We start from the raw sequence: 24,305 nt of genomic DNA on the forward strand, positions 1-24,305 counted from the left end.
TAGCATTAAATAAATAAATGTTTATTTAGGATCTTTTAATAAGAATTTTTATGGAAACATGTAGCCAATCTCTGACTTAGTTCCAAAGGCCCTAGCCTAGGTAATCAGACCATGAAGCTAGAGGAAAGGCACTTGGTAGAAGATACTGCAGGCTAAATACTAACTAGAAATAAATATCCTTGCAAGCTCAAATCTATAAAGTGGTAGCAGAATTATGGACTGGTGGAAAACAGTAGGGCCAGGGGACAAAGTAACAGCAATCATAGAGAAGAGCAGGTTTTCAGGACATAGAGGTTAAAAGTTTAGGTAATAATCCCTATCAGGCTTTCTCCTCAAACACAGCAGTACTCACCAACCTTAAAAGAAGCTGATTGGGCATTCCCTTCATTAAAACTTCTCAATCATTGCACTTCCTCTCATACTTGACAGAACTTCTGAAGCATTAAATATATTGTTACAGGAGACAAGATTCCAGTCCATTACTCCATTTCTGCATTGAGACAGGCATTGCTAGCTGCCCATAGACAACTAGATGGTACTTCCGTACTAATGCAAACCCAGTTTTGCTCAGGGTAAGAATAAGCTCAATTAAAAACAGAATTTCCTCAAATGTGCATAAACTCATGAATGAATAGTATACACTCACACAATGATGAAGAGAATATATCTATGTGATGGAATATTATTTGGCAATAAAAAGGAAGTAAGTACTGATATATGCTGCGACATGAACTGTAAAAACACTATGTCAAGTAAAAGAAGCTACAAACAAAAGGCCATATATTTCATGACTCCATTTATAAAGAGGTCCAGAATAGGCAAATGTAGAGACAGAAAGTAGATTAGTAGTTGCCAAGGAGTGGGAAATGCTAATGGGTATGGAGTTTCTGTTTGGAATGGTAAAAATGAATTCTGCTTCTGTTTGGAATGAAAAATGAAAAAAAAAAGTGTGGATATAATAAAAATCATTAATATGTATCCTTTAAATGGGTGATATGTGAATTATACCTCAATAAAGCTGTTGAAAAAAGCCCAATAAAATCTAATTTCCCACAATGCCTAACTGCTGCCCATGTGCTACAATTCTGGCCAGTAAGATGTTGATGGAAATATACCATGGGAAAGTTAATAGTGTCATTAAAGAACTCAGCTAACTCATGCCTTTTTGCCTTTTATCCTTTTGCCCTCTTACTAGGTCTAGGCCTTGGGGTGGGGATGGCGCTGAGAGCAAAAGCATGCTGAAGATGGCAGAGTGGCAAAAACGGAGAAGACCAGGTAATAGATGATATCCTAGAATCACTATACCAGCCTGGTTTACCTCTCTCTGGATTTGTTATGGGAAAGAAACAAATGTGTATTTGGTTAAGTGATTACAGTTAGATTTCTATCACTTCTAGCCAAATTCTATACCTCATGATGCATTCCTATCAGCCTGTGCTTATTCTTGAAGCCAAGAAGACAAAAAGCAAAAAAGTAGACTCAGAAAGGTGCAAAAAAGTTGATTCCAAATGTAACATTCAGGCACCACGAAGTCAGCTTTAATCTCTCTCTTTTTTTTTAAGGGTAAATGGTTATTTTATTTTCAAACTATACATGTTTTCCCCAATCTTGATATATCCCCATGGGAGTGCTTATCCCTCTCTAAAAATAAATCACTAAGGAGAAATGCTTTAGTTTTGAAATATGGGATAAACCAAGTATAAACAAATGGCATATTATTATTTGCTCAAAAAATAATTTCAAATATCATTCCCATTTCTTTTTTTTTTTTTTTTTTTTTTTAGTAAGTATCTAACATCTATTCTTTGAAAGGTTAGGAGACATTTCTTATTAAGCCCTTAAAGAACAGTACTCAGAGAGCAAACAGAGGCCTGCAGATTCAGTTCACTTATGTATAAAATATATATACATCCTTTTGTAGGATGTTCGTGTGTTCTGAAGTTCAATGTTATCCTAAAATATTAAGCACAAAAATGGATGTAGGAACAAAAATTATTAGCTTAATAAGCAACTGTCTGTATTTTTCCTTTCTAGCTTCATATATTATATCACCTCCTTTTTATTATATGAAGTGATGAGGATGAAGGGCAGACCTGGAAAACATCCTACCACGAAAGTCAATGGATTGTTTCATTTGGGATAACTATTTTCATATAGAACTCCAAATAAAGCTGACCTTGTGGAAATGTGAAACAATATGCCATTGGGCTAATTATTCCTGTGACCAAAGAAAAAGCAGAAAAAATGAAGTGAAAGGTGGCCAAGGGATGGGGGGAATTCCTTTTAAGCCCCCAGTGGGGTGTGATATAGCCTTCCCTACCAGTCTCTTTATTTTATGCTATATTGGTTTGTATTACATAAAACTTAAACTCTTCAAAGTTGCATATAAATGCCAAAATACCACATTGATAACATAAGAGTAGTTTAAATAAGAGATAATGCTTTTAAATAATCAGCAGACTTTTTAAAAACTTAATTGCTTGCATGCAAAAAGATATTTTTACTCAATTCATTAAATATTCAGCCCTGCCACATGTCAAGCACTAATTAAGCAAATAAGAGATTTAGACATGAGTGACATACAAATCGCTATCCTCAAGGAATGCACAGCCAAGTGGTAAAAATAAGCTTACATCTTACCTTTGAGTACAAACCCAGGAACAAGGCTGAAAAGTAACTATAAAGCCTGGAGGAACAGGGTAAGGTGTCAGAGCAGTCTCCTGGGCGCCTGGGTGATCTGGAGTGGAGTGTGGCACTCTAAAAGCAGCACATGCAAAGTAAAGGACACATGAAATGGCACATTGCGTGCAGACAGGAAGCAGTGAGTTGGTGAAGAAGCAGGAGGTGAAATTGCAAAGAGTGGAGACTTCTAGACAGTTCAGAACTCTATCCCGAAGGCTTTGGGAAAATGCTAAAGAGGGTAAACAGGATAGTAGCTCTATGTTAGAAAAGCAGTACTCTGGCAGAGGCTGGGTGGGTGGGTGGGTTGGTTAAGGGCCAAAGCCTGTCCAGAAGTTATGGAGGCAATGGGGCAAAAGATTATGGTGGCAAGCAAGATGACCACCTTGGGTCTGAAGTCCTAAGGAAGTGAACTCAATAGGGGCTGGTTTTCATATAATGGAAACATTTAAAATCTGTGTACTACCTCCCTGTCCCTTCACATTTTCCCCCCCAATAAAAACATAGCCTTTACCACAACCAAAGGGACTGGGGCTAGAGTAGAGAGTCTTTTACACTTTGTAGACCAAATGACAAGAAAAAAGTGTCCTATACCCCCAAAGGGATTTCTTCCCTTTACCGGATTCATTCCAATTAGCCTTGGAAACGTTTTGCGGTGCTATATCTTCGCCTGGAAAACAAACATGCTCTCCTTCCAGTCCCCCAACCCACAGCCCCAAATACTTCTTTGATCTGTAGTTAACTGCTCCATTTCCCTTCGTCACAGAACTATTCAATAGCACTGACTACAGCAGGGAAGGCCTCTTCTTTCCCACTTTGTATCATATTTCAGCTTGCTCCAATTCCTACTGCTTTTGTCAATAACCTCCATAATGCCAAATCCCATAGAGGCTTCTTTCTCGATTTTGAAATACTTACTTTCCTGGGCTTCCATGACACCTCTTTTCCCTGTTTTTGTTGTTGCTGTTTCCAACTACAGTGGCCTCTCAGTCCTTTTTTTGGTTATCTTTTCTTCCTTCACTAGAGAGTATAGGACTCAGTCCTAAAATGCCCTTCCATCTAAACTCTCTCCAGAGGTAAGTTTACCCAGTACCATGACTCTAAAGATAGTCTACATGTCACACTCCTACATTAATATGTTCAATGAGAACTCTTCCCTGAGGTGTAGACTCTCATCTCTCTACTTAGATAACCAACTGGCAACTCAAACATGGCCTATAACAGATTACTGATTCATTCCCTCTGCCAAAGCAAAATCCTGTTCCTTCTGAAGTTTTTTTCCATCTAAGTATATAGTTTGGCCATACATCCAGATGCTCAAGCCCCAAACCAACTAGTCATCCCTGATTATTCTCTTTCATTCTGGACCCAACCCTCCAACATCCATCTAGGTCCTGTCTGTCAAAATGTGCCTCCAATCTGCCCCTTCCAATCGCCCATACTGCCCAAATTAGGCCCAAACCACTGTCTTTCCAAAACTATCCAATAGTTTCTTAAAGAGTCTTATTATTTCCCCTTGCCTCCCTACAATTGAATCTTTACAAAAGACCTGGCATAGTATTTCTTAAATGACAAGTCAGATCATGTCACCTCCTTACTTTAAAAAATCCCAAATGAAAAATTCCATTTTATTTAGAATAAAATATGCACCGTGGCTTACAAGGCCCTGCTGCTCTCTGTTCCTTTGTCTCTTAGACCTCATCTGGTACCCTCCCATCCCTAACTACATTCTAGCCACATCAGTCTCTGTCCTCTTCTTCCAGCAGCAGCAGCAGCAGCTGAAAAATGAGCAGGTACGGCCAAGTCTAGAGGGCAGCTCGTTCCTGCTTTACAGTCTCTGCAATTATGTTCCTTCAACTTGGATTTTCTCATAGACAGCTTTTTGCCATTCAGATCTCAGCTCAAATGCCACCTGCTCAGAGAAGCTGAGCTAAGTATTACACCTAAAGTTTTTCTCTATAATACTGCTTTTTGTTTTTCATAGCACTTATCAAAATCTTACTTATGTTCATTATATGTTTCTCCCAACCAGAATATAAAACTAGAAAGGGAGGAACCTCATTTGTCCTACTTCCTGCATATCTTGAAAGCCAGACATACAAGTGGGCACTCAATAAATATACATGTGTTGAATGAATAACCCAATCCTCCTTGTTTCTACAAATAAAATTTTCTTACAACGGGGTGTTATAAGGAAGGACAGACTGTAATAGAGCTCTAGGTCATTAGAGCCAGCTTATAATACCACATCAGTGCTTTGTTAATTTGCTTCTTTCCTATAAAAAGTATATTTTCTGCAAAATCTCTTCAGTAATATTCACACCCTACAGCAAAAACAATTGGAAGACCAGCCACAGAAATCTTAGAACTGCTCTTTTCATTGAAGTCAATGACTCCAAGTAGCTCAGCAAGAAAAATCTATTTAAAGACTTACGCCACCTACTAAAACAAATGCACATACATAAAACAAACAGCTTACAAACACAAAAAGATAAGGTTAAAGGCATCACACATCCCAGTAAACTGAGGGCACCTCTGAGAGCAACTGCTAATTAGGGATTAGAAATCAGATGTCAGCACTTTTTCTTTTGAACTGATCTTGTACAAAGAACTGTGATTTCTAAACAAGGCAATAACCCAAACACAAAACAGAATGCACTGAATGTTGGAAGGGATGCTAGAACTAGAATTGAACCATTCTCTGTGTATAATATACATAAGAACTAGATAAATATTTGTTGACTGAATGCCTTCTTTAAGATTACAGGTCGTGAACAAAAACATTTGTAACTTACAAATTGTTCAAAGAGCTTTTAAAAAACTAGACATTCAAGGGGCTGAGATTTCATAAAACCAAAGAACCAGTGTTATTAATAAATGGTACTCAGAAAAAACATGCTTTTGGCCTGCTTTTGACAGAGCAAGTGCTGTGTGAGCAATTTTTCTAGATGTTCTGATTCATAAAACTTCTTTAAGAATGGCAAAAGCCTCCAACTGCTATGCATTCTTCCTAATATACCTATGAGGATGGGAGCAGAGGCAGGCACCTATGGGCCTAACTATTTAGAAGGCCCATTCAACTCTGCCTTAGGCCAACTACAACCAACCATAAATATATATATACCCCTCATTTAATGGCTCTGGAGAAAAGTTTCAATGTTTTAACACTTCCTTGTAACAACAATCCCAACTTCTTATTAGAACTTGGAGGTTGAGTAGAGTCAGCTATAACTGTGTTAGGGCTTAGGAGCCTGACTACATGGGTATTGACCTAGCAGGTACATGTTCAAAGACTTACCAAAACAACCAATCGTTTTTTATGAACAATATTTTCAAAACTATAAAAGAAATCCTTTAATTTTTCAAGTGTCTGAAGAAAGAACTTTATACTTAAGCCAACTTTAAGATAAGCACAAAATTTATCAGTTTACTTTTTTTTTTTTTTAAACTACCCAGAACAGCTCAAGTACCCACTCTGTGCATAGCACTATTCTAGGTGCAATAAAAGGGATTCTTAACCTTAGAAGCATGATTTCACTTTCTGAAATTGTATTATCTCCTTTCCCAGAGAGTAAAAATAAATTAGATCACCATTGTTTACAACTGACCTGCCACAAGCCTATTTCTGGCTTATGGAAATACTAATTCCTGTCAAGTTTAAGAGGTTTCAACGAACTCAGCTTCTACTTCCCAAAATAAGAAAGCAGAAATAACTTTCATTAAGAAAATAAAAAAGAAGCCGTTTCCTACCAAAGGACAGCCTCTGTTTCTAAGTTGTTTTCCCCCCCCAGCTTTTCTTTAAGTTTTCTTCCTCCAATACTGCCTTTTCCTACACGAGGCAAACCAGACATCTTTTTATGCTGTTTTCCTTTTCTTAAGAAAGAGAAATGTATCTTGAAGACAAACCAATCCCAAGACTAATGATAAAAAAAAAACCACCACCACCAAAACTTTAAAGGTGAATCACCTACATTACCTTGATGAAGTAAAAAAATAAAAAAGCAGTTGGTACTAAGATAACTATTCCAAGTATCTGTGTTTAAACAATTTTAAAAACTGTTTATTTATTTTGTAAGAATGTACCCCTAGTCCAAAGTAACTATGTTTTAAAAAATTTGGGGCCAAAAAATTTACAAAAACTTTTTCAGTTCAACCTAATAAAAATGATATCTAGAAAATATTCCACATTATTAAGTCTGTCTTTAAAAGCTCAGATTCTAAAGCATTCCTAAGGCACGGTCTTCTGGAAGACTTATGTGCTTCTGCTGGTGTTGCATGACGTATGAAGCATCCATGACTGGTTCCAAGTGAGCCCCGACAGGCACCGTACTCCTGATGCCATGGGACTGTGAGAGTAAAATCAGACATAGGCCCCCAGGGCTGCGTGGAACTCCGTGAGACACTGTACCAGCTGCTGGAACTTGGGCCTCTCCTCCGGATCTAAGGCCCAGCAACAAGCCATCACAGCAAATCTGCAGAGTGACAAAAATGGGAAATTGGGCTAATGATTATTCAGTACTCCTAATCTTCTGGTCAATTTGATGCCAGTTATGTCTCTCCCTAAAGGTAGGCGTGGGGACAATGACTTAAAAATCAATGAATATTACTATATGTTGGCAGTTCTGAAATGAAAGAAAAAAAAAACTAACGAGTTTTCTGGATTTTATGTGCGGATTTTAATTCTTCATGATGTCATATCAAAATACATCAGCAAATACAGAAATTTCACATAAATACCTAAAACACAGACAAAATAATAATCTATGTTTTTGGAGCAAAAGAACTTGGAGGAAGAGGATGACTAATCTAATCTGAGCTCTAAGCACCCTGGATCTACAGTAAAATTAGTGCAAAAGTTGCCACCACACCATGGTATAGAAACCTTCAGGGGATTTAGGAACCAAGACCACAGTCATCTGTGCACTCAATCACATGAATAGCCTCCTGCCCACCCTACTCTCTTTTTATGGGAAGATTAGCTATATGATAAAGACAGGAAACAGGAACTATCTCAGCCTGCAACATTTCCTTAACCTATCAGTTGACACCAAATAGCAAGGAAAGATGACAATGAGAAAGGCTTTCTACAACTAAGGCTGTATAAATGAAAGTTGGATACTCACTCTACATAGAATAACTGACATAATATTCAATATTTTCTTACTATGTACATTACTGGTCTCTCAGATTAGACTAAGCACGACAAATATAAGAACTACAAGACGTTCTAATTTCAAATGTGTTAAAGAGTGAATGAGTCTGGCTGACTCTGTGGTTCTCCATGAGTCTAATTCAAGTCCAAAGAGTCATTACTCTCCAAAGGAAGTCTCTGTATGAATTTGGGCACTAGCTCTTCTTCTTTTATCCCTCTATCATAAAGGGGAATGAAACCCATGTCTTTTAAGCTCAGAGAAACTCACAGCTCATCAGGACAGTTGATTGGTTGGGCTATTCGGTAACCATCCTTCAGGTATGCAGCCATCTCAAAGGGATCAATGTCCACATAGGGCGTCTGGCCCAGAGTCATGAGCTCCCACAGTGTCACTCCGAAGGCCCACTGAGGAGAGAAGGAGAAACACAATGAAGGAACATTTAAAACAGTTGTCAGAGTGCTGCTTCCCATGACCAGGTATGAACCAAAAACAGCACTCAACCCTCAAGGAAAGCAAGTTATTATTTACAAAAAAAAAAAGTCTACCATAACTAGTTAGTTTCTCTTGCTGGAACAGAAAAGAACATCTTAATGAAGGCACTGTTTAAAATGAGTATCATTTTACATATTCTAAGGTAATTAGATCCCTTGGAAAGAACTGTTTTTACTATTGATTACAAGACCAACCATCCAAAACTGCTAATTAAATCTAAGATTTTACTAATATGAAAAATCTGTTACATTAAATAACCATAGCTAGTTTGCAAAATTGAGAAGTGGAAAATGAATATAACTTTAGCCTAACTGGAGGGAAGAACATTCTGAGTAAGTTAAATATGTAAACTATGTAAAATATAAGATGTCATGGGTTTTTACTACATTCAAATAATTTATATTACCAGACGAAAATAAGCTGGAAAAATACCTTCCAACCTTGCTTGAGTAAAAGATCAGATTTATTTAAAATCAGCATGTGAACTATTGGTAAGAACAGAAATCATAAGTTGTGGCATGAATATTTATTTATTCATGGTCCAACCAGGGCTCCCCATTTTGGCCCAGCTGTGCTTACACTCGCTCATAGGGATTGTGCAGAGGGCAGGCCACGTATCTACACAGAGTTACTGCCATGCAGCCAGAAAAGACTCCGAGCAGAGACTCCTGCTGATCCGCTGCCACTCATGAACCTGAAGTCAACACAGCTGAAGCTGGAAGAGGAGGAAGGTATCATGTTTACGAGTCCCTTCTGTTCTAGACATTTTGAATCCTTTATCTCCATCTAATTTTCACAACAATGGGAAGTAGGTATACATTGTAAAGTCTAGGATAGGTTTCTTAACTTCAGCACTATGTATATTGTGGGCTGCATAATTCTTTGTTGTGAGAGGCTATCCTGTACCTTGTGGGATGTTTAGCAATATCCCTGGCATCTACTAGATGCCCCAAGTGTGATAACTGAGAATATCTCCAGGTATTACCTAATGTCCCCTCATGGGGAGGACAAAACTGTCCCTTGAGAACCACTAAGCTAGACTAATCAAAGAAAAAAAAAGGACACAAATTACTGTTATCAGAAATTGAAAGAGGGAACATCATTACACCAAAAAATAGAGACTCAACTTTATGACAATAAATTCAGTAACTTAGATGAAAAGAACAAATTTCTCAAAAGACACAAAATTACCAAAATAGACATAAGAATAAGTAGAAAACGTATGTAGCCCATATCTATTAAAGAAACTGAATTCAGGGTGCCTGGGTAGCTCAGTAAGCTGAGTGTCTGCCTTCGGCTCAGATCATGATCCCAGGGTCCTAGAATCGAGCCCTGCTCAGTGGGGAGCCTGCTTCTCCCTCTCCCCCTGCCCCTCCACTCATGATCTCTCTCAAATAATTTTTTTAAAAAAAGAAAGAAAAGAAATTGAATTCGTAGTTAAAAATCTTTCCACGAAGAAAACTGCATCCTATTTCACTGAGTGAATTCCATCAAACTTGAAAGAAAAAAAAAACAGGACAAATTTTTATTAGTTTCCTAGGGCTTCCACAATGAAGCACCACAAACTAGGTGGCTTAAACAACAGTATGTATTATCCCACAATTCTGGAGTCTAAAAGTTTAAAATCAAGGTGTCACCAGGGCTTTGCGCCCTCTGAAACTCATGAGGAAGGATGCTTCCTCGCTTATCCCCCAGCTTTTGATGGTGGCCTTGGCTTGTAGAAGCAGCACTTCATTCTCTGCCTCTGTTTTCACGAACATTCTCCCCTCACATGTCTGTGTCTCTTCTTTTTTTTTTTTTTTTTTCTGTGTCTCTTCTTATAAGGATACTAGTCATACTGGATTAAGGTCCACCCTAATTGAGTATGACCTCATCCTAACATTATATCTGCAATAGCCTTATTTTCAAATAATGTCACATTCTAAGGTACTGGAAGCTGGGATTTCAACCTATTTTTTACAGAGGGCACAGTTCAACTTTCAACACAATCCTACACAAACTCTTTCAAAAAACAGGGCAAGAAAAATATCTCCCAACTCAATTTAAAGGCAGGATTCTCTTAAATACCAAAACCCAAAAGTTAAACCTTTGGAATTTAGTATCTTTTTCATTAACAGATCATTAGGGTGGAGCAATGCCCATCCCAGATGTCTCTGTTTTTGAAGGGGCGGGGGGGGGGGGGGGGGGGGGGGGGGAGGAAGAGAGGAACAGATCGGGACAGATGTATAGGTTTAAAATCTCCATAGAAGGGCACCCAGGCAGCAAAGTCAGTGAAGCATCTGAGTATTGCTTACAGCTCAGGTTGTGATCGCAGGGTCCTGGGATTGAGACCCACATCACGCTCTGCACTCAGTGCAGAGTCTGCTTGGGATTCTCTCCCTCTCCCTCTGCCCCTGAAAATGTGCTCACGTACTCTATGAGATAAATAATAAATCTTTTTTTTCAAATTTTTATTTATTTATGATAGTCACACAGAGAGAGAGAGAGAGAGAGGCAGAGACATAGGCAGAAGGAGAAGCAGGCTCCATGCACTGGGAGCCCGACGTGGGATTCGATCCCGGGTCTCCAGGATCATGCCCTGGGCCAAAGGCAGGCGCCAAACCACTGCACCACCCAGGGATCCCCGATAAATAATAAATCTTAAAAAAAAAAATCTCATGGAGACAGAGCCTACTAATTTTCCCTCAAACTACTGGTTTAAAAATGGAAAATGATTTCAAATTAATAAAAGTTAAAGGAAGGTACCTGCATACATCCAGGTATTTGTCTATCTTAAAAGCACACTCTAGGTAAACATTTAATAATGACAATGATTAGTAATGCTTAATTTAAAAAATCATGTCTAATTTCTTTATGGAAGACAGTTCACTACTCTGATGAAATAGAGTTGAAAGAAGTAATAAAACTGGCTGGGTGTTCCTACCCCTTCTTCATGAAATGAGATGGATCTGTTCTTATTCACTGATGGTGGGCAGCAGCTATGGATAAGGAATAATCAGTCCAAACCAGATTTTGGAGGAAGAAACAATGGGAATTAATAAAAAGCGGGTACTGCCATATTGTACACAGTGACAAACCCCATTCACTGACAAGGGAGGTACACTCTGACAACTTCTGACTATAAGGGACTTTCACAGTAATGCTGCAGGTATCTGAGATATGGAAGGTACACAGGTATGAAAACAGTATAACGTATATAAGCTGACTTTAAGAAATTATTTTTTTCATACTGTTTTGTCCACATTATTAACACTAAGCATCCACCTAAGGTCTATTATATATTGCAACCCTAATAAACACACACACAAAAAAACAATAAACCCGAAGGGTACATTGCAGTTTCATTTCCTTAAAAGCCAACAAAAGTGATTAATTATATGTTGGCTCACTAACTCTAAAAAATATCAAGACCAAACAGCAAAAAGATGATTTGTGGAAAAACTGCTCTCCAAAGTCTTCCGATAACTAAGCCATTTAAAATTTAGACAGACTTATTCTATAATTTCCTTTTGTTTGACGTCGTTGGAAAAGGGGCAATAAGAAGGTCAAGCTGTTTTTTCCAGAGTTTTATGAAAGGCTACTGCTACATCCGTTTAAAGCACATTTAGAGAATAACAACGTTCTTTTTTTTTCATCTTAGTCCTCTTCTCTCAATTTGTGTTATTTTATAGCTTCTTAATATGTAGGATATGAAACTTTTTTTCACTAGCAACATATACTCATTGAGTTGTCAAAGTATATAAATAAAATTCTTTTTTTACTCTTTAATGGAATATTAACTAATGCTGGGACTATTAGGAGATTTCCATTCTGTTACTTCAGGAACTTATAAGGCAAGGCTGACCTCGGTATACTATATACTCTGCTGAGAAAAGAATTTTGTCCTTTTCTAAAGGGTCTCATCTGACCGCAATAAAAGCATCACAATGAAGTGTTTTATGACTGACTTTTCTGTTAATACTAGAAACCTAACATTTCCTTCTCACACATGGAAATGGATTCAGATGACCAAAGACCCATTAATTTAATCTGGGCCAAGTGCTTTCCCAGCTTGACTAATGAAAAGAATCATCTAAGGTGTGTTTTAAACAAATCTTTGTCTTAAGATCTAGCAAATTTAGAAATTAATCTTCTACGTGTTAGCAGCAGTGGTCAGATAACAAAGATAGCTTTTATTTTTTATTGCAATATAGCTGACATCCAATAAAATGCACATAATGTGCTTGATCTGGTAAGCTCATATATGTATATGTATACACTCCTGCAACCATCGCCAAATCAAGATAATGAACAAATTCATCGCCTCTAGAATCCTTCCCTCCTGCCCCTCCTCACTGCCATCCCCAAGTAACCATTAATCTGCTTTCTGTCATGAGTTTGCATTTTCTAGAATTTTATATAAATGGAAACCATTCAAACAATATACTTTTTTGCCTAGCTTCTTTCACTTAGAATAATGATTCTGGCATTTATCTATGACATAGTATGTATTGACAGTTCATTCCGTTCATTGTTGAATAGTAGTCCATTATATGAATACAGTGGCTTGTTTATCCATTTACCTACTGATGAACATTTAGATTATTTCCAGGTTTAGTTACTGAAAACTGTTATAAACATCTGTGTACAAGTACTGGTAAGGATACATGCTTTCATTAAGTTAGAAGCAAAGTGATTGCATATGGTAGGTATATTCAGCTTCTGGGGGGTGAGAAGCAGAGGGGGAGGGAGGGAGAGAATCTTAAGCAGGCTCCATGCTGGGTCTCACAATCCTGAGATCATGACCCTGAACCGAAATCAACAGTCAGAAGCTTACTGACTGGGCCACTTAGGTGCCTCAGATGTTTTACTTTTTAAGAAACTGCCAAACCATTTCCCAAAGTGAATGTACCATATGTTTAGATTCCCACCAGCAAGCAGCATAAGAAGGCTATGTTTCTCCATATCCTTGCTAACACTTCAGTCTTCAATTTTAGCCATACAAATGGGTGTGTAATGCTATCTCACTGTGGTTTTACTTTGCATTCTCATGACTAATGAATTTGACTTTCATATGCTTATTTGACATTTGTATATCTTCATTGGTGAAGCATATCTTCAAATATTTTGCCCATTTTTGTTACTAAGTTTTAAGAATTCTTTATATATTTTTCATGTATTTCCTTTATCAGATGTGTATGATTTGCAAATATTTTCTGGGTGTGACTTGTCTTTTCATTCTCTTGATACTGCATTTCAAAGAGCACAAGTTGAAATTTTTGATAGTTTGATTTATTCTTCCAGGGATTTTGATTTGGTCCCAAGGAATCTTTGCTTAACACAAAGTTCTAAAGGATTTTCACTACGTTCTCTTCTAAAATTGCTATAGTTTTAGATTTTACATTCAAATCTCTGATCTATTTTGAGTTAATTTTTGTATATATGGAGCTAGGTATGGATCAAAATTCATTTTTTTGTAGCTGCATATCCAACTGCTGTAGGACTGTTTAAAAGACAATCCTTTCTCCACCAAATTGCCTTTGCCCTTTTTTGCAAATTAACTGTCCATACATATGCGGATCAACTTTTAAGTATTCTGTTCTGTTTAACTTGTCTATCTTAATGCTAACATTACACTGTCTTGATTACTGTAACTTTAAATCAGACCTCCAGCTTTTTTTTTTTCAAAGCTCTTTTGGCTATTCTAGGTCCTCTGCATTTCTTTATCTATTTTAGAATCAAACTGTCAATTTTTACCCTCAAAATTAAAAGCCTGCAAAAATTTTCTTTGGGATCGTGTCAAATCTATAGATCAACTTGGAGATAACATCTTAATATTGAGATTTCTGATCAAGAAACAATGGGATAGCTCTCCATTTATATAGGTCCTTAATTTCTTTCAAATAATGTTTTATAGTTTTCATTGTGTAGATATTTCATATTTTTTTCAGATATTTCCCAAGAACTTCATATTTTTGGATCCTTTTATGTTTTTTATAAACTTAGGGGAAGAAAACAATATGGAGGTTCCTCAAAAAATTAAAAATAGATCTACATGAGATCTGGTAATTCCACTACCAGGTATACCCAAAAGAAATGAAAATAGGGGGAATCCCTGGGTGGCTCAGCAGTTTAGCGCCGCCTTTGGCCCAGGGTATGATCCTGGGGTCCTGGGATCGAGTCCCACATCCGGCTCCCTGCATGGAGCCTGCTTCTCTCTCTGCCTGTGTCTCTGCCTCTCTCTGTCTCTCATGAATAAATAAAATATTTTTTTAAAAAAAGAAAGAAATGAAAATAGTATTTTGGAGAGATAAATGCGCCCCTATGTTGACTGCAGCATTTTTCACAACAGACAAGATATGGAAACAACCTAAATGCCCCTCTACTGATGAATGCATAACAAAGATGTGGCATATACACAACGGAGTTGTGTGGTTTGTGGGAAATGTTCAAGGGAGGGCAATAAGTAGATTGTCCTTTGAAGAACAGCTATGAAGTCATTATTTCCCCTTCATTTTTTAAAGATATTTTCACTGGATATAGAATTCTATGTTTACAGGAGTTTTTCTTACAGTTACTTTAAAAATGTTTAACTGTCCTCTCCCGTGCACTGCTTCCAATGAGAAATTTGTTGTCATCCTTTTTGTTTCCTTTGTATATTAACATTTTTTCTCAGCTGCTTCTAAGATTTTCTCTTTATCACTAGTTTTCAACAATTTGATTATAATGCACTGTGGTTTAGTTTCTTTTTGCTTCTTGGATTTGGGGTTTGTTCAGTTCTTAGATCTGTGGGTTTATAGTTTTCACCAAATGTGGAAACATCTGTCTTTCTTAGTTTTTCTATCCCTCCCCTTCATTCTGCAAACCCCAATCACACATATATTCAGCAATATGAAGTTGTTCCAATGAGAGATCCTTCTTCAAGAATTTCCTGTATCTTCTCTCTCCTTCAAGAGCTTTACTCCCATCTGGAAGAAAAGTACTCTTCCTCCCACGCCAAGACTACACCTTTATCTGGCCTCTTGAGCCCATTCACCTATCATCTCTTGGACATCATCTCCAAAAACCACACATCCAATCTCTTTCTCCCCATGTTTCCCTGGCCTAAAAAGCAAACCAAATGGATCCAATTAAAAAACAAAACAAAACCCCCCCCAGAAAAGTAACAAAATTAAGCCTCACTTAATCCTGCCATCTCATCAAACTAAAATCATTTCACTCCTCTTCATAGCTGTTCTTCAAAGAACAATCTACTTATTGCCCTCCCTTTAACATTTCCCACAAAACCCACAATCACATCTATCCTTAATGATTTACTAAATCCACTAATTCAAATGCCCTGAATGATTTCCTCACCCTTTCTGACCACTGCAGGTATGTTTACAAATTAAAGTCTCTTTGAAACTATTTCTTTCCTTGGCTTCGATGACACAGCATTCAATTTGTTTTAATTCTTCGTTCATCATTCTTTTCTCACTAACTGAAACTACATATTCCCTACATTCTTCCCTGGGCTTTCTCCTCTGTATATATTCACTACCTCTGGGATCAAACCGTCCTGTTCATTCAATCCCCACTTTAATGAAGCTGATCTCCAATTTCTAACATCCTGCTTCCATGTTTTTCCAGAATTCCAGACCTGCATTCCATCCATTAATATCCTGAATTCAATATGCCTCATATCAAATCAATCCTATTTTCCCCAAACCAGATATTCTACCTATTGTCTTCAACTGTGTTATATCTTCACACTGACTTAAGATTTACTCCAACCAGAAGGACAAACATTATATGGTCTCATTCATTTGGGGAATATAAAATATAGTGAAAGGGAATAAAGGGGGAAGGAGAAAAAATGAGTGGGAAATATCAGAAAGGGAGACAGAACATGATAAGACTCCTAACTCTGGGAAAGGAACAAGGGGTGTAGAAAGGGAGGTGGGCGGGGGGTGGGGGTGACTGGGTGACGGGCACTGAGGGGAGCACTTGATGGGATGAGCACTGGGTGTTATTCTGTATGTTGGCAAATTGAACACCAATAAAAAAAAAGAGAGAGAGAGATTTACTCCAACCCAGAACTAAAGAAACTACAGATCAAAGATTGCACTGAAGTTTTCAGAAACATGGGCACCAGGAAGAAAGGCAGAGTAGACATCTATGCAATATATCTAATAGGTAAGAGGGGAGCCTCAGTGCACAAAGGTCAATTAATAAATTTACTCATAAATAACAACTATAGTCAAAAAAGATGGAATCTCTGAAGTCAAGTCTGTGGGAATAAGACAAAGAGAAATGTGAGATTCAGCATGGAAATACAGAGGATAAGGGGTCAGTGTGAGCCATTCAGGATCCTTTTACACATTCAAGTACACAGCTCTGCAGGGATAAGATTAACATAGCTGGCTGTGAATGTTCTTAAAATAAATGACCCAAAAGGTATATATATGTACATCAATTTCAAGTCTGTAACTGTGGAACACCTGCTAAAGAAAAATAAGGAAAGCAGAGTTTCCATTGCCCATTCTAGGAAGAATAACTTATGCATAAAAATATAAGGCATCAGTGGTAGGTGCCATTAGTTAAGTACAAAATTCTCTGGGGTTCCAAAGAAGACCAAATCAAAGGGCAAAAAGTAACTTGTGTCTTTGGATCCAGGAGGAATTCCAGATTGGTTGAAATGTAAAATATAAAGGAAATGCACAATGGAAATTATAAAACTAAAACAGGAAGGTAAGGTAAGAAACAGAAGGCTCTGAAAACCAGAGGAAGGAGTATGGATCTTTCTTTATCAACTCCCTATAAATAAAAGTTCACTTTGAAAATTAACAACTCAGGAAACAACAGATGTTGGCAAGGATGTGGAGAAAAGAGAACCCTCTTTACACCACTGATAGGAATGCAAACTGGTGCAGTCACTCTGGAAAACAGTATGGAAGTTCCTCAAAAAATTAAAAATAGAGCTACCCTACAACCCAGCAATTGCACTATTAGGTATTTATCCAAAGGATACACACATAGTGATTTGAAGGGGCACATGCACCCCAATGTTTACAGCAGCAATGTCCATAATAGCCAAAATATGGAAAGAGCCCAGATGTCCACTGACAGATGAATGGATTAAGAAGATGTATACACACACACACACACACACACACACACACACACACCAACCGAGGAATATTACTCAGCCATCAAAAAGAATAAAATCTTGCCATTTATAATATTGTGGATAGAACTAGAGGGTATTATGCTAAATGAAAGAAGTCAGTCAGAGAAAGACAGATACCATATGATTTCACTCATATGTGGAATTTAAGAAACAAAACAGGTGAAAATAGGGGAAGTGAAGGAAGAATAAAATAAAATGAAAACAGAGAGTAAGACAATCATAAAAGACTCCTAACTAGGGGAAACTGAGAGTCGCTGGAGGGGCTGGTGGGCAGGGAAATGGGGCAACTGGGTGATGAGCATTAAGGAGGGCACTTGATGTAATGAGTACTGGGCGTTGTAAGTAACTAATGGATCATTAAATTCTATCTCTGCAACTAATAACACAGTATATGTTAACTAAATTGAAGTAAAAAAAAAAGTTCAATTTGAAGATCAAAATATCATGGAGGAATATTCATAGCAGTGAAAGCTTAAGTTCACCTAACATTGATTGATTTTCACAAGTTTTCAAAAGTGACATCACTGTGCACAAAGTACAGGCTTTACTGATATATATATATATTTTAACTATATATATATATATATATATCCCATCCTAAATATCCAATGTTCAAAGCTTTTATTACCCTATGAATTTTAAGTTTTCAGACATAGTTTCTAGGCTTTTTCAATAACCATAACTGAAATATACATCTTTAAGAAGGAGTGTATTACTTTAAGAAAGCTTTACTATTTAAAATTTAAGACCTCAAAAAAAAAAAAAAAAAAATAAATAAATAAAATTTAAGACCTCATTAATAAATGTATATTCATGACTTAAAGTCGACCTTTCAGCAGTTCTTCCAAGGTTAACTATTACCTAAAAATCTTAATACTCCTCAGATTTACCACTGTGGAAATATTTTTTATTCCAGCTAAACAAATGAACCCAGATATACAATGACTATACATAAAATGTACTGACTGCATCAGGTATAAAATTTAGTACATGTTGCTAACTCAACTTCAAAAGTCAACAATCTTTAGGCACAGAGTGTCATACATGATTGAAAACAGACCACTTCTAAAAAAAACAGAGAGAGACCACTTCTGCTATGTATCTGCCCTAGAATCTGTGATTAGAAAAGAGAAAAGAACAAATATTGGATACCTACCAGGCCATTACATGTATCTATCTATGACACTTTCCTCTATTACACTAGATGCTTCGACACTGCTCCATCAGAACACAGGCTATCTGAAGGTAATGTTAAATAGAATGATAAGTACAAGGAAGGAAAGGAAAAGGGATGTTCACGAGATCTCTTAAGGAAAACATCTATTCTTAGGGAGAGTAACACAGAAAATACATCAAGGGCAATACCTGATCACAAGACAGCAACTGGTCCAAATTTTTAAACAATTAAAATTTTTTTTTAATATTAGTAATATTAAACTTTAAATCTTTATTTCCTAATGTCTGAATAATCCTTTCACCTCTCTGGCTTTTCTTTAATGTCTTTACAGTAATTCATCTAAATGCTAATTTTTATTTAGTTATTTTTTATTGAAGTATAGCTGACAATGGTACATTAGTTTCAGGTGTACAACACAGTGATTCATTATGCAAGTTTATACATTATGCTACGCTCCCAAGTGTTAGCTACAATCTGTCACCATACAATGCTATTTCTCTTAAAATGTGAATTTTATGTTTAAATAATTAGTCTAAGATTTTGTTGATGTGTAAAACATGCAACCATAGTGGAAACAAATAAATGCTGGAAACCTAAGCATTATTCTAAAATGAGTAATAAAGAAACAATATAAAATAGAAAGTTTTCCCACACTTTTACAACTAAGAAGCATTCTCTGAAAACTGGACCTTTCTCTTTGATACCACACAGTAGTTCAAACGACCACTCTTCATGGGCATATTATGAATGTGAGTTTCTCCTGCTCAAGTCTGCTCAGGGTGTGGCAATGACCTCCCATGGCACTGGGCAAACAAGCGTAGTAAGAAGCACTTTGCTGTAGATACAACAGCTGGATAATTTTATAGATTTCTTTCCTTCTTCTAGGTCATCTTTAATGTTCACAAAATAAATACTGTAAAGGCACAGGAACATATTTTAATTTACTTTACACCCTAAAAACTGTTCAAATATCTTAAAGAATCTCATTACCACAAGCCATACTGATAAGATTAGCATGGAAATCATTTCCTTGACTTGTTTTTCCCAAGAAAATGTTTTTTAAACACAATGTAACACTGTAAAGACAAAAAAGCACTAAGAATGAAACTCTTAATTGTGCATTCCTGATTGCATTGAGTCTCTTAATAGGATACAGTCTCTTAACAGCAGAATTATGTTAGCTACTATAATTACCTAAATAATTGAAAGAAGATATAAATCAAGAAATCTATTTTCAAATAAAGGAAAAGAAAGTTACACAAAAAAAATCTATGGTGGTACCCTACATGTGATGAAAACAATAAAAACAATATCCAGAAATTCTTAAGAATGCCTAAGATGATGTCATATCTTAGAATAATAAAAGAGATTTATAACTAGTCAAAATCTAGTTGTGCATATTTCCTAAGTTCAACAGTTAAAAGCTGATATTAACATTATAAGAATATTGACATACTGAAGTACTAAATCCTTCCAGTAAAAATTGTGAAAACACAAGCAAGAGATGCAATGTATTACTTTTAAGATGGAAAACATTAATGTATTTCCAAACAAATCACACAGAACTTTCAACCATAAAAAAAATACAAAAATGTTAACGATCTTTTAAAGAACAAAGAAAATACTCTCTCCAAGGCAATAATATCATTTGTTAGGTGCTATATTTACACCTGAAATTATTTTACATGTATAGAGACTGTGGTGAGAGTGGGATTACACTATTTATTTTGCATATGACTATGTATAAAGTTTCTCAGCCCCAAAATAGCATATTAACTGTAGCTTTTAAACCCCCAACTCCATCCATAAAGGAAAAGCAGGAACAGAGAATAATGATTATACATACATATTTTTAATACAAATATTAAAACACAATCTTAAACATTTATGTATTAATATAAGAACTCCAAAAAGCAGAGCTGCCTAGATGGCTCAGATGGTTAAGCATCTGCCTTCAGCTCAAGTCATGATCTCAGGGTCCTAGGATTGAGCCCCATGGCAGGCTCTCTTCTCAATGGGGAGTCAGCTTCTCCCTCTCACTCTCCTGTGCTCTCCCTCTTTCTCAAATAAATAAATAAAATCTTAGAGAAAAAAAACGATTTCAAAAAGTATTCAATCCCAGAAAACTGAAAAATGGATTTTTACATTAATATTTTTATCAGTCATAGGAAATAGAACAGTGTTCCCATTCCTTTAATCTTAATTAGCCAAGGCAAAAGATATTTAAGGAAAAAATATATATATACACACATATATTTTAAAAGAAATGAATTACTAGGAATCTAAAGAAGAAAAATCTGAACATTTTATGAGTTAACCATGTTGAATGTAAATCAATGGGTACTCTCACCATCACATTCTAAGTACAGCCAGAAGAATTTGGGTCACAGACATTTTAAATGCTGGGGTTCCTGTGTGGCTCAGTTGATTAAGCATCTGCCTTTAGCTCAGACCATGATCTCAGGGTCCTGAGATCCAGCCCCACACTGGACTCCCTGTTCACTGGGGAACCTGCTTCTTCCTCTCCTCTCTACTTGTCCTTTCTCTTGCTATCTCTGCCACGATCATCTCTCTTAGTAGATTTGAAAAACCATATAGTTCTACTTTAACTGATACTATGTTTTAAAGTTATGTGCTAAAACCAAAGTTAAACTCATTTGCACCCCATGAAAACAGCTTTGCTTAATGTAGGAGCTGGTAAAGAATCCCAGCTACAATTCAGAACTTCTAAATAAAGATCTGGCAACCCCTCAAAACTAGTACCATATCAATAATAGTACAACTGGTCCTTAATGATACTCAATATACAGCTGTGTGCTAACCTAAAATCAAACTCTGCTTTCTCTTTTTATATTACTTGAGAAAAATCAAAAACAAAAATGTAACCCTTCCCTCCCCTCAAAAAAGCTTATCCTGGATTATACAGGAGGGTCCTAAATGCAATCATATGTATCTTTACCAGTGACAAGCAGGAGTTTTAAGAGATAGACATAAACGAGGAGAAGGTGATGTGAACACGAAGCAGAGAGATGTAGCCAGGAGGGATGCAAACAGTCACCTTAAGCTGGCAAGGAAGTACACTTACTAGATTAAAACAAATAGAAAATTAGTTAAAACATAAAGCCTGTTCTCCATTCTACTGATACGCAGGAGTCCCAGCACTTACCACATCACTAGCGCTGGAGAACTCATTATTAACCAGACTTTCCAGAGCCATCCACCGAACTGGCCTGTTTTCGTTGTCCCCTAGACAATGATAGTCCATGGGGAACAAGTCTCTGGAGAGAGCATTATCTGTGATCTTAACTTGAAGTGTGTCATCAATGCTGAAAAGTAAAGACAGGAACATCAAATACAATCAGAGTATTTAAAACATTTGGATCACAGTTACTCTTAAATACAATACAATGCCCCCTGTAACTCCTGGAGACAACCCCAAATCCAGAGAAAACCAAACATGAATGACAATGACGAGCTCATAGCACCTACACACAGTTTCTAGCAGCCAGGTCTTTGTGGATAACTTCCCTTCTGGCCAGATAGCTCATTCCACAGGCAATCTGAATTGCCATGTGTACCAGGTCTTGTTGAGAAATTGCCTGTGGTTAAAAAAAAAAAAAAAAAAAAAAAAATGACATTGTTTGCAGTTAGCACAAAAATGATGATGGCAGCCAGCTGCTTATTTTATTCCACAATCCTACTCCATCCCAAAATACTTCTTTACACCTACACACAGAGTTTTAAAAAGCTACTTCTTCACCAAGAATACGTTCTCATAGCTCCCTACAATATTTGTATCTACTATAGTCTTACCATTCTGCAATGTAACTTACCATTTACTTTACCACCTCTCTCATCTCATATTGGGAATAGCTCCCCAACACCCAGGACATACAGCAGCTGCTCTGTAATTCAACTGTTCCATGAATGCCAAATTCTCAAGGTAATATTTAATTGCTTATTATTCGATAACCTGTTCTTTTCTTAAAAGCTAATAGTTTGGATTAGGAGATGATCTCTGGGGACCATTTTCAAGCTAATAGTCTACAGCTCTCACTACTGCTATACTCCTCTAGAGTCAGCATGCCAGTCTGTGGGCTGGGGAATGAAATTCTTCCTCAGGTGATGCTGATGGGCTACAGCCTCCAACAACTTGTTGGGAACCGTTACTTTAATCCTGTCAATTTACAAAGTGTCCTGATGTATTAAGTCAAATATTCAATACAGCTTTCAAAGCCACTTTCTCCTGGCAACTGTAGTAAGTACATTATTATAAACCCTAAAATAAACTAAATGTGGCTACAAGTTACAATAGGCAACAAAACATCAGCTAGGCTTTAAGACATCTACCATCATGTGCCTGGAATGTAACCAAATGCTCCACAGCTATGTGCACAAGCAATAAAGAGAAGAAAACTCTTAGATGACTGACATCTTATAGCCAAGGACATTAAAAACAGATCCAATTATCCCCATAATTCAGACTTCTAGTCACCACCGGCTTTTGATACAATATGAACCAAATGACTCAGACAAGTGTTTTTCCACTCCTAGAAGGGAGATCTAGTATCAGTGCCTTCAAAGAGTTATCAGGAAAATGACTGAGATGGTGTTAGAGAGAGTCTGAGGTAAATAAACATATGATGGATAAAATGGAAAAATTTCAGCATCAGTAAAGTGCAACCTTCAAAACAGGTATCATAAATCATCTTCCTCTAAATCAACAGGTTATAAATACCTTCTGGCTCATTTTGAGTTCCTTTTTGCAGGGTTTTACACAGTTTATATATAAGAAAGTTAACATCTACTTTCAAGGAAACTATCAGAAGTTCCTGGTAAATTATTGATAGTTGGGCAAATTTTTCTCACCTGAGGATTATTGGCCTCTACTAATTTGCACTGCCGTAAAAACAATTTAAGATTCCCCCAATTCATGTAAGGCAGTATCACCATGGGCTTTTCTCCTTCTTCTATACATACATGCGTAATAGGAAGAAGATTTCTAAAAAAAAAAAAAAAAAAGAAAGAAAGAAAGAAAGAAATCAGGAAGAAGATAAGTGAAATCTAAAATCTCAAGGGCTTATTTTATAACCTAAAACAAAACAATAAAATCTCAAACATACTTAAAAATGATTACCATTAAAAATGTAATAAAATTATAAATGCCTTTTGAAACTAGACTTGAATATTTTTCACATATGCACTTTCCTGATAGAGAAGAGCTATAAACGCAAAGTTGTTTCCTATGGACTGGATTCTCTGAAGATACATTCTAGCCACACTAAATCTTTACTATTAAGAGTTAATCAGAGACATTTAAAAAATGACTTGACACATTCTGAGTGTATTATATCATCCCCTTTAGTCCATCAATACAAGGGGGGGAGGGTGGAAACCCATGCAGACTATGGACCAGAATATGATCATCAAGAAGGCCTCAAAGAGGCTGCAACTGTCACAAAAGCAAGATGTCCTTAGCTGGTCATATGGGACTCAGAATCTGATTTCTAAATCCTAAATTTACCATTTATAGATAGTCTGTGCAACTCTCTCCTGGCCTTAGTCTCATACCTTTATGGCATCACACCAACCATAAAATTCGTTATGAATAAAGCCAAAGCATGTAGTAAACAGTTTTGTTTCTTTTGAAATTTCC

At 36.7% G+C, this 24,305-nt stretch overlaps 1 protein-coding gene across 2 annotated transcripts in view; it reads right to left on the reverse strand.

Moving 5' to 3' along the window:
- Positions 1–6,713: 6,713 nt before the first annotated feature.
- Positions 6,714–24,305, reverse strand: part of RYK (receptor like tyrosine kinase) — an 86,509-nt gene continuing 68,917 nt past the window's right edge. For both annotated transcript variants that reach the window (XM_072726901.1, XM_072726900.1), the window contains exons 11-15: positions 23,519–23,651; positions 22,139–22,248; positions 21,816–21,975; positions 8,100–8,236; positions 6,714–7,151 (exon numbers count right to left, since the gene is read on the reverse strand). In XM_072726901.1, coding sequence (XP_072583002.1) covers positions 7,040–7,151; positions 8,100–8,236; positions 21,816–21,975; positions 22,139–22,248; positions 23,519–23,651 — 652 coding nt within the window. In that variant the 3' untranslated portion in view covers positions 6,714–7,039. The remainder of the gene's footprint in view (positions 7,152–8,099; positions 8,237–21,815; positions 21,976–22,138; positions 22,249–23,518; positions 23,652–24,305) is intronic.

The sequence above is a fragment of the Vulpes vulpes genome, chromosome 11 (assembly GCF_048418805.1).
Source record: "Vulpes vulpes isolate BD-2025 chromosome 11, VulVul3, whole genome shotgun sequence".
In the NCBI taxonomy this organism is placed as follows: Eukaryota; Metazoa; Chordata; class Mammalia; order Carnivora; family Canidae; genus Vulpes; species Vulpes vulpes.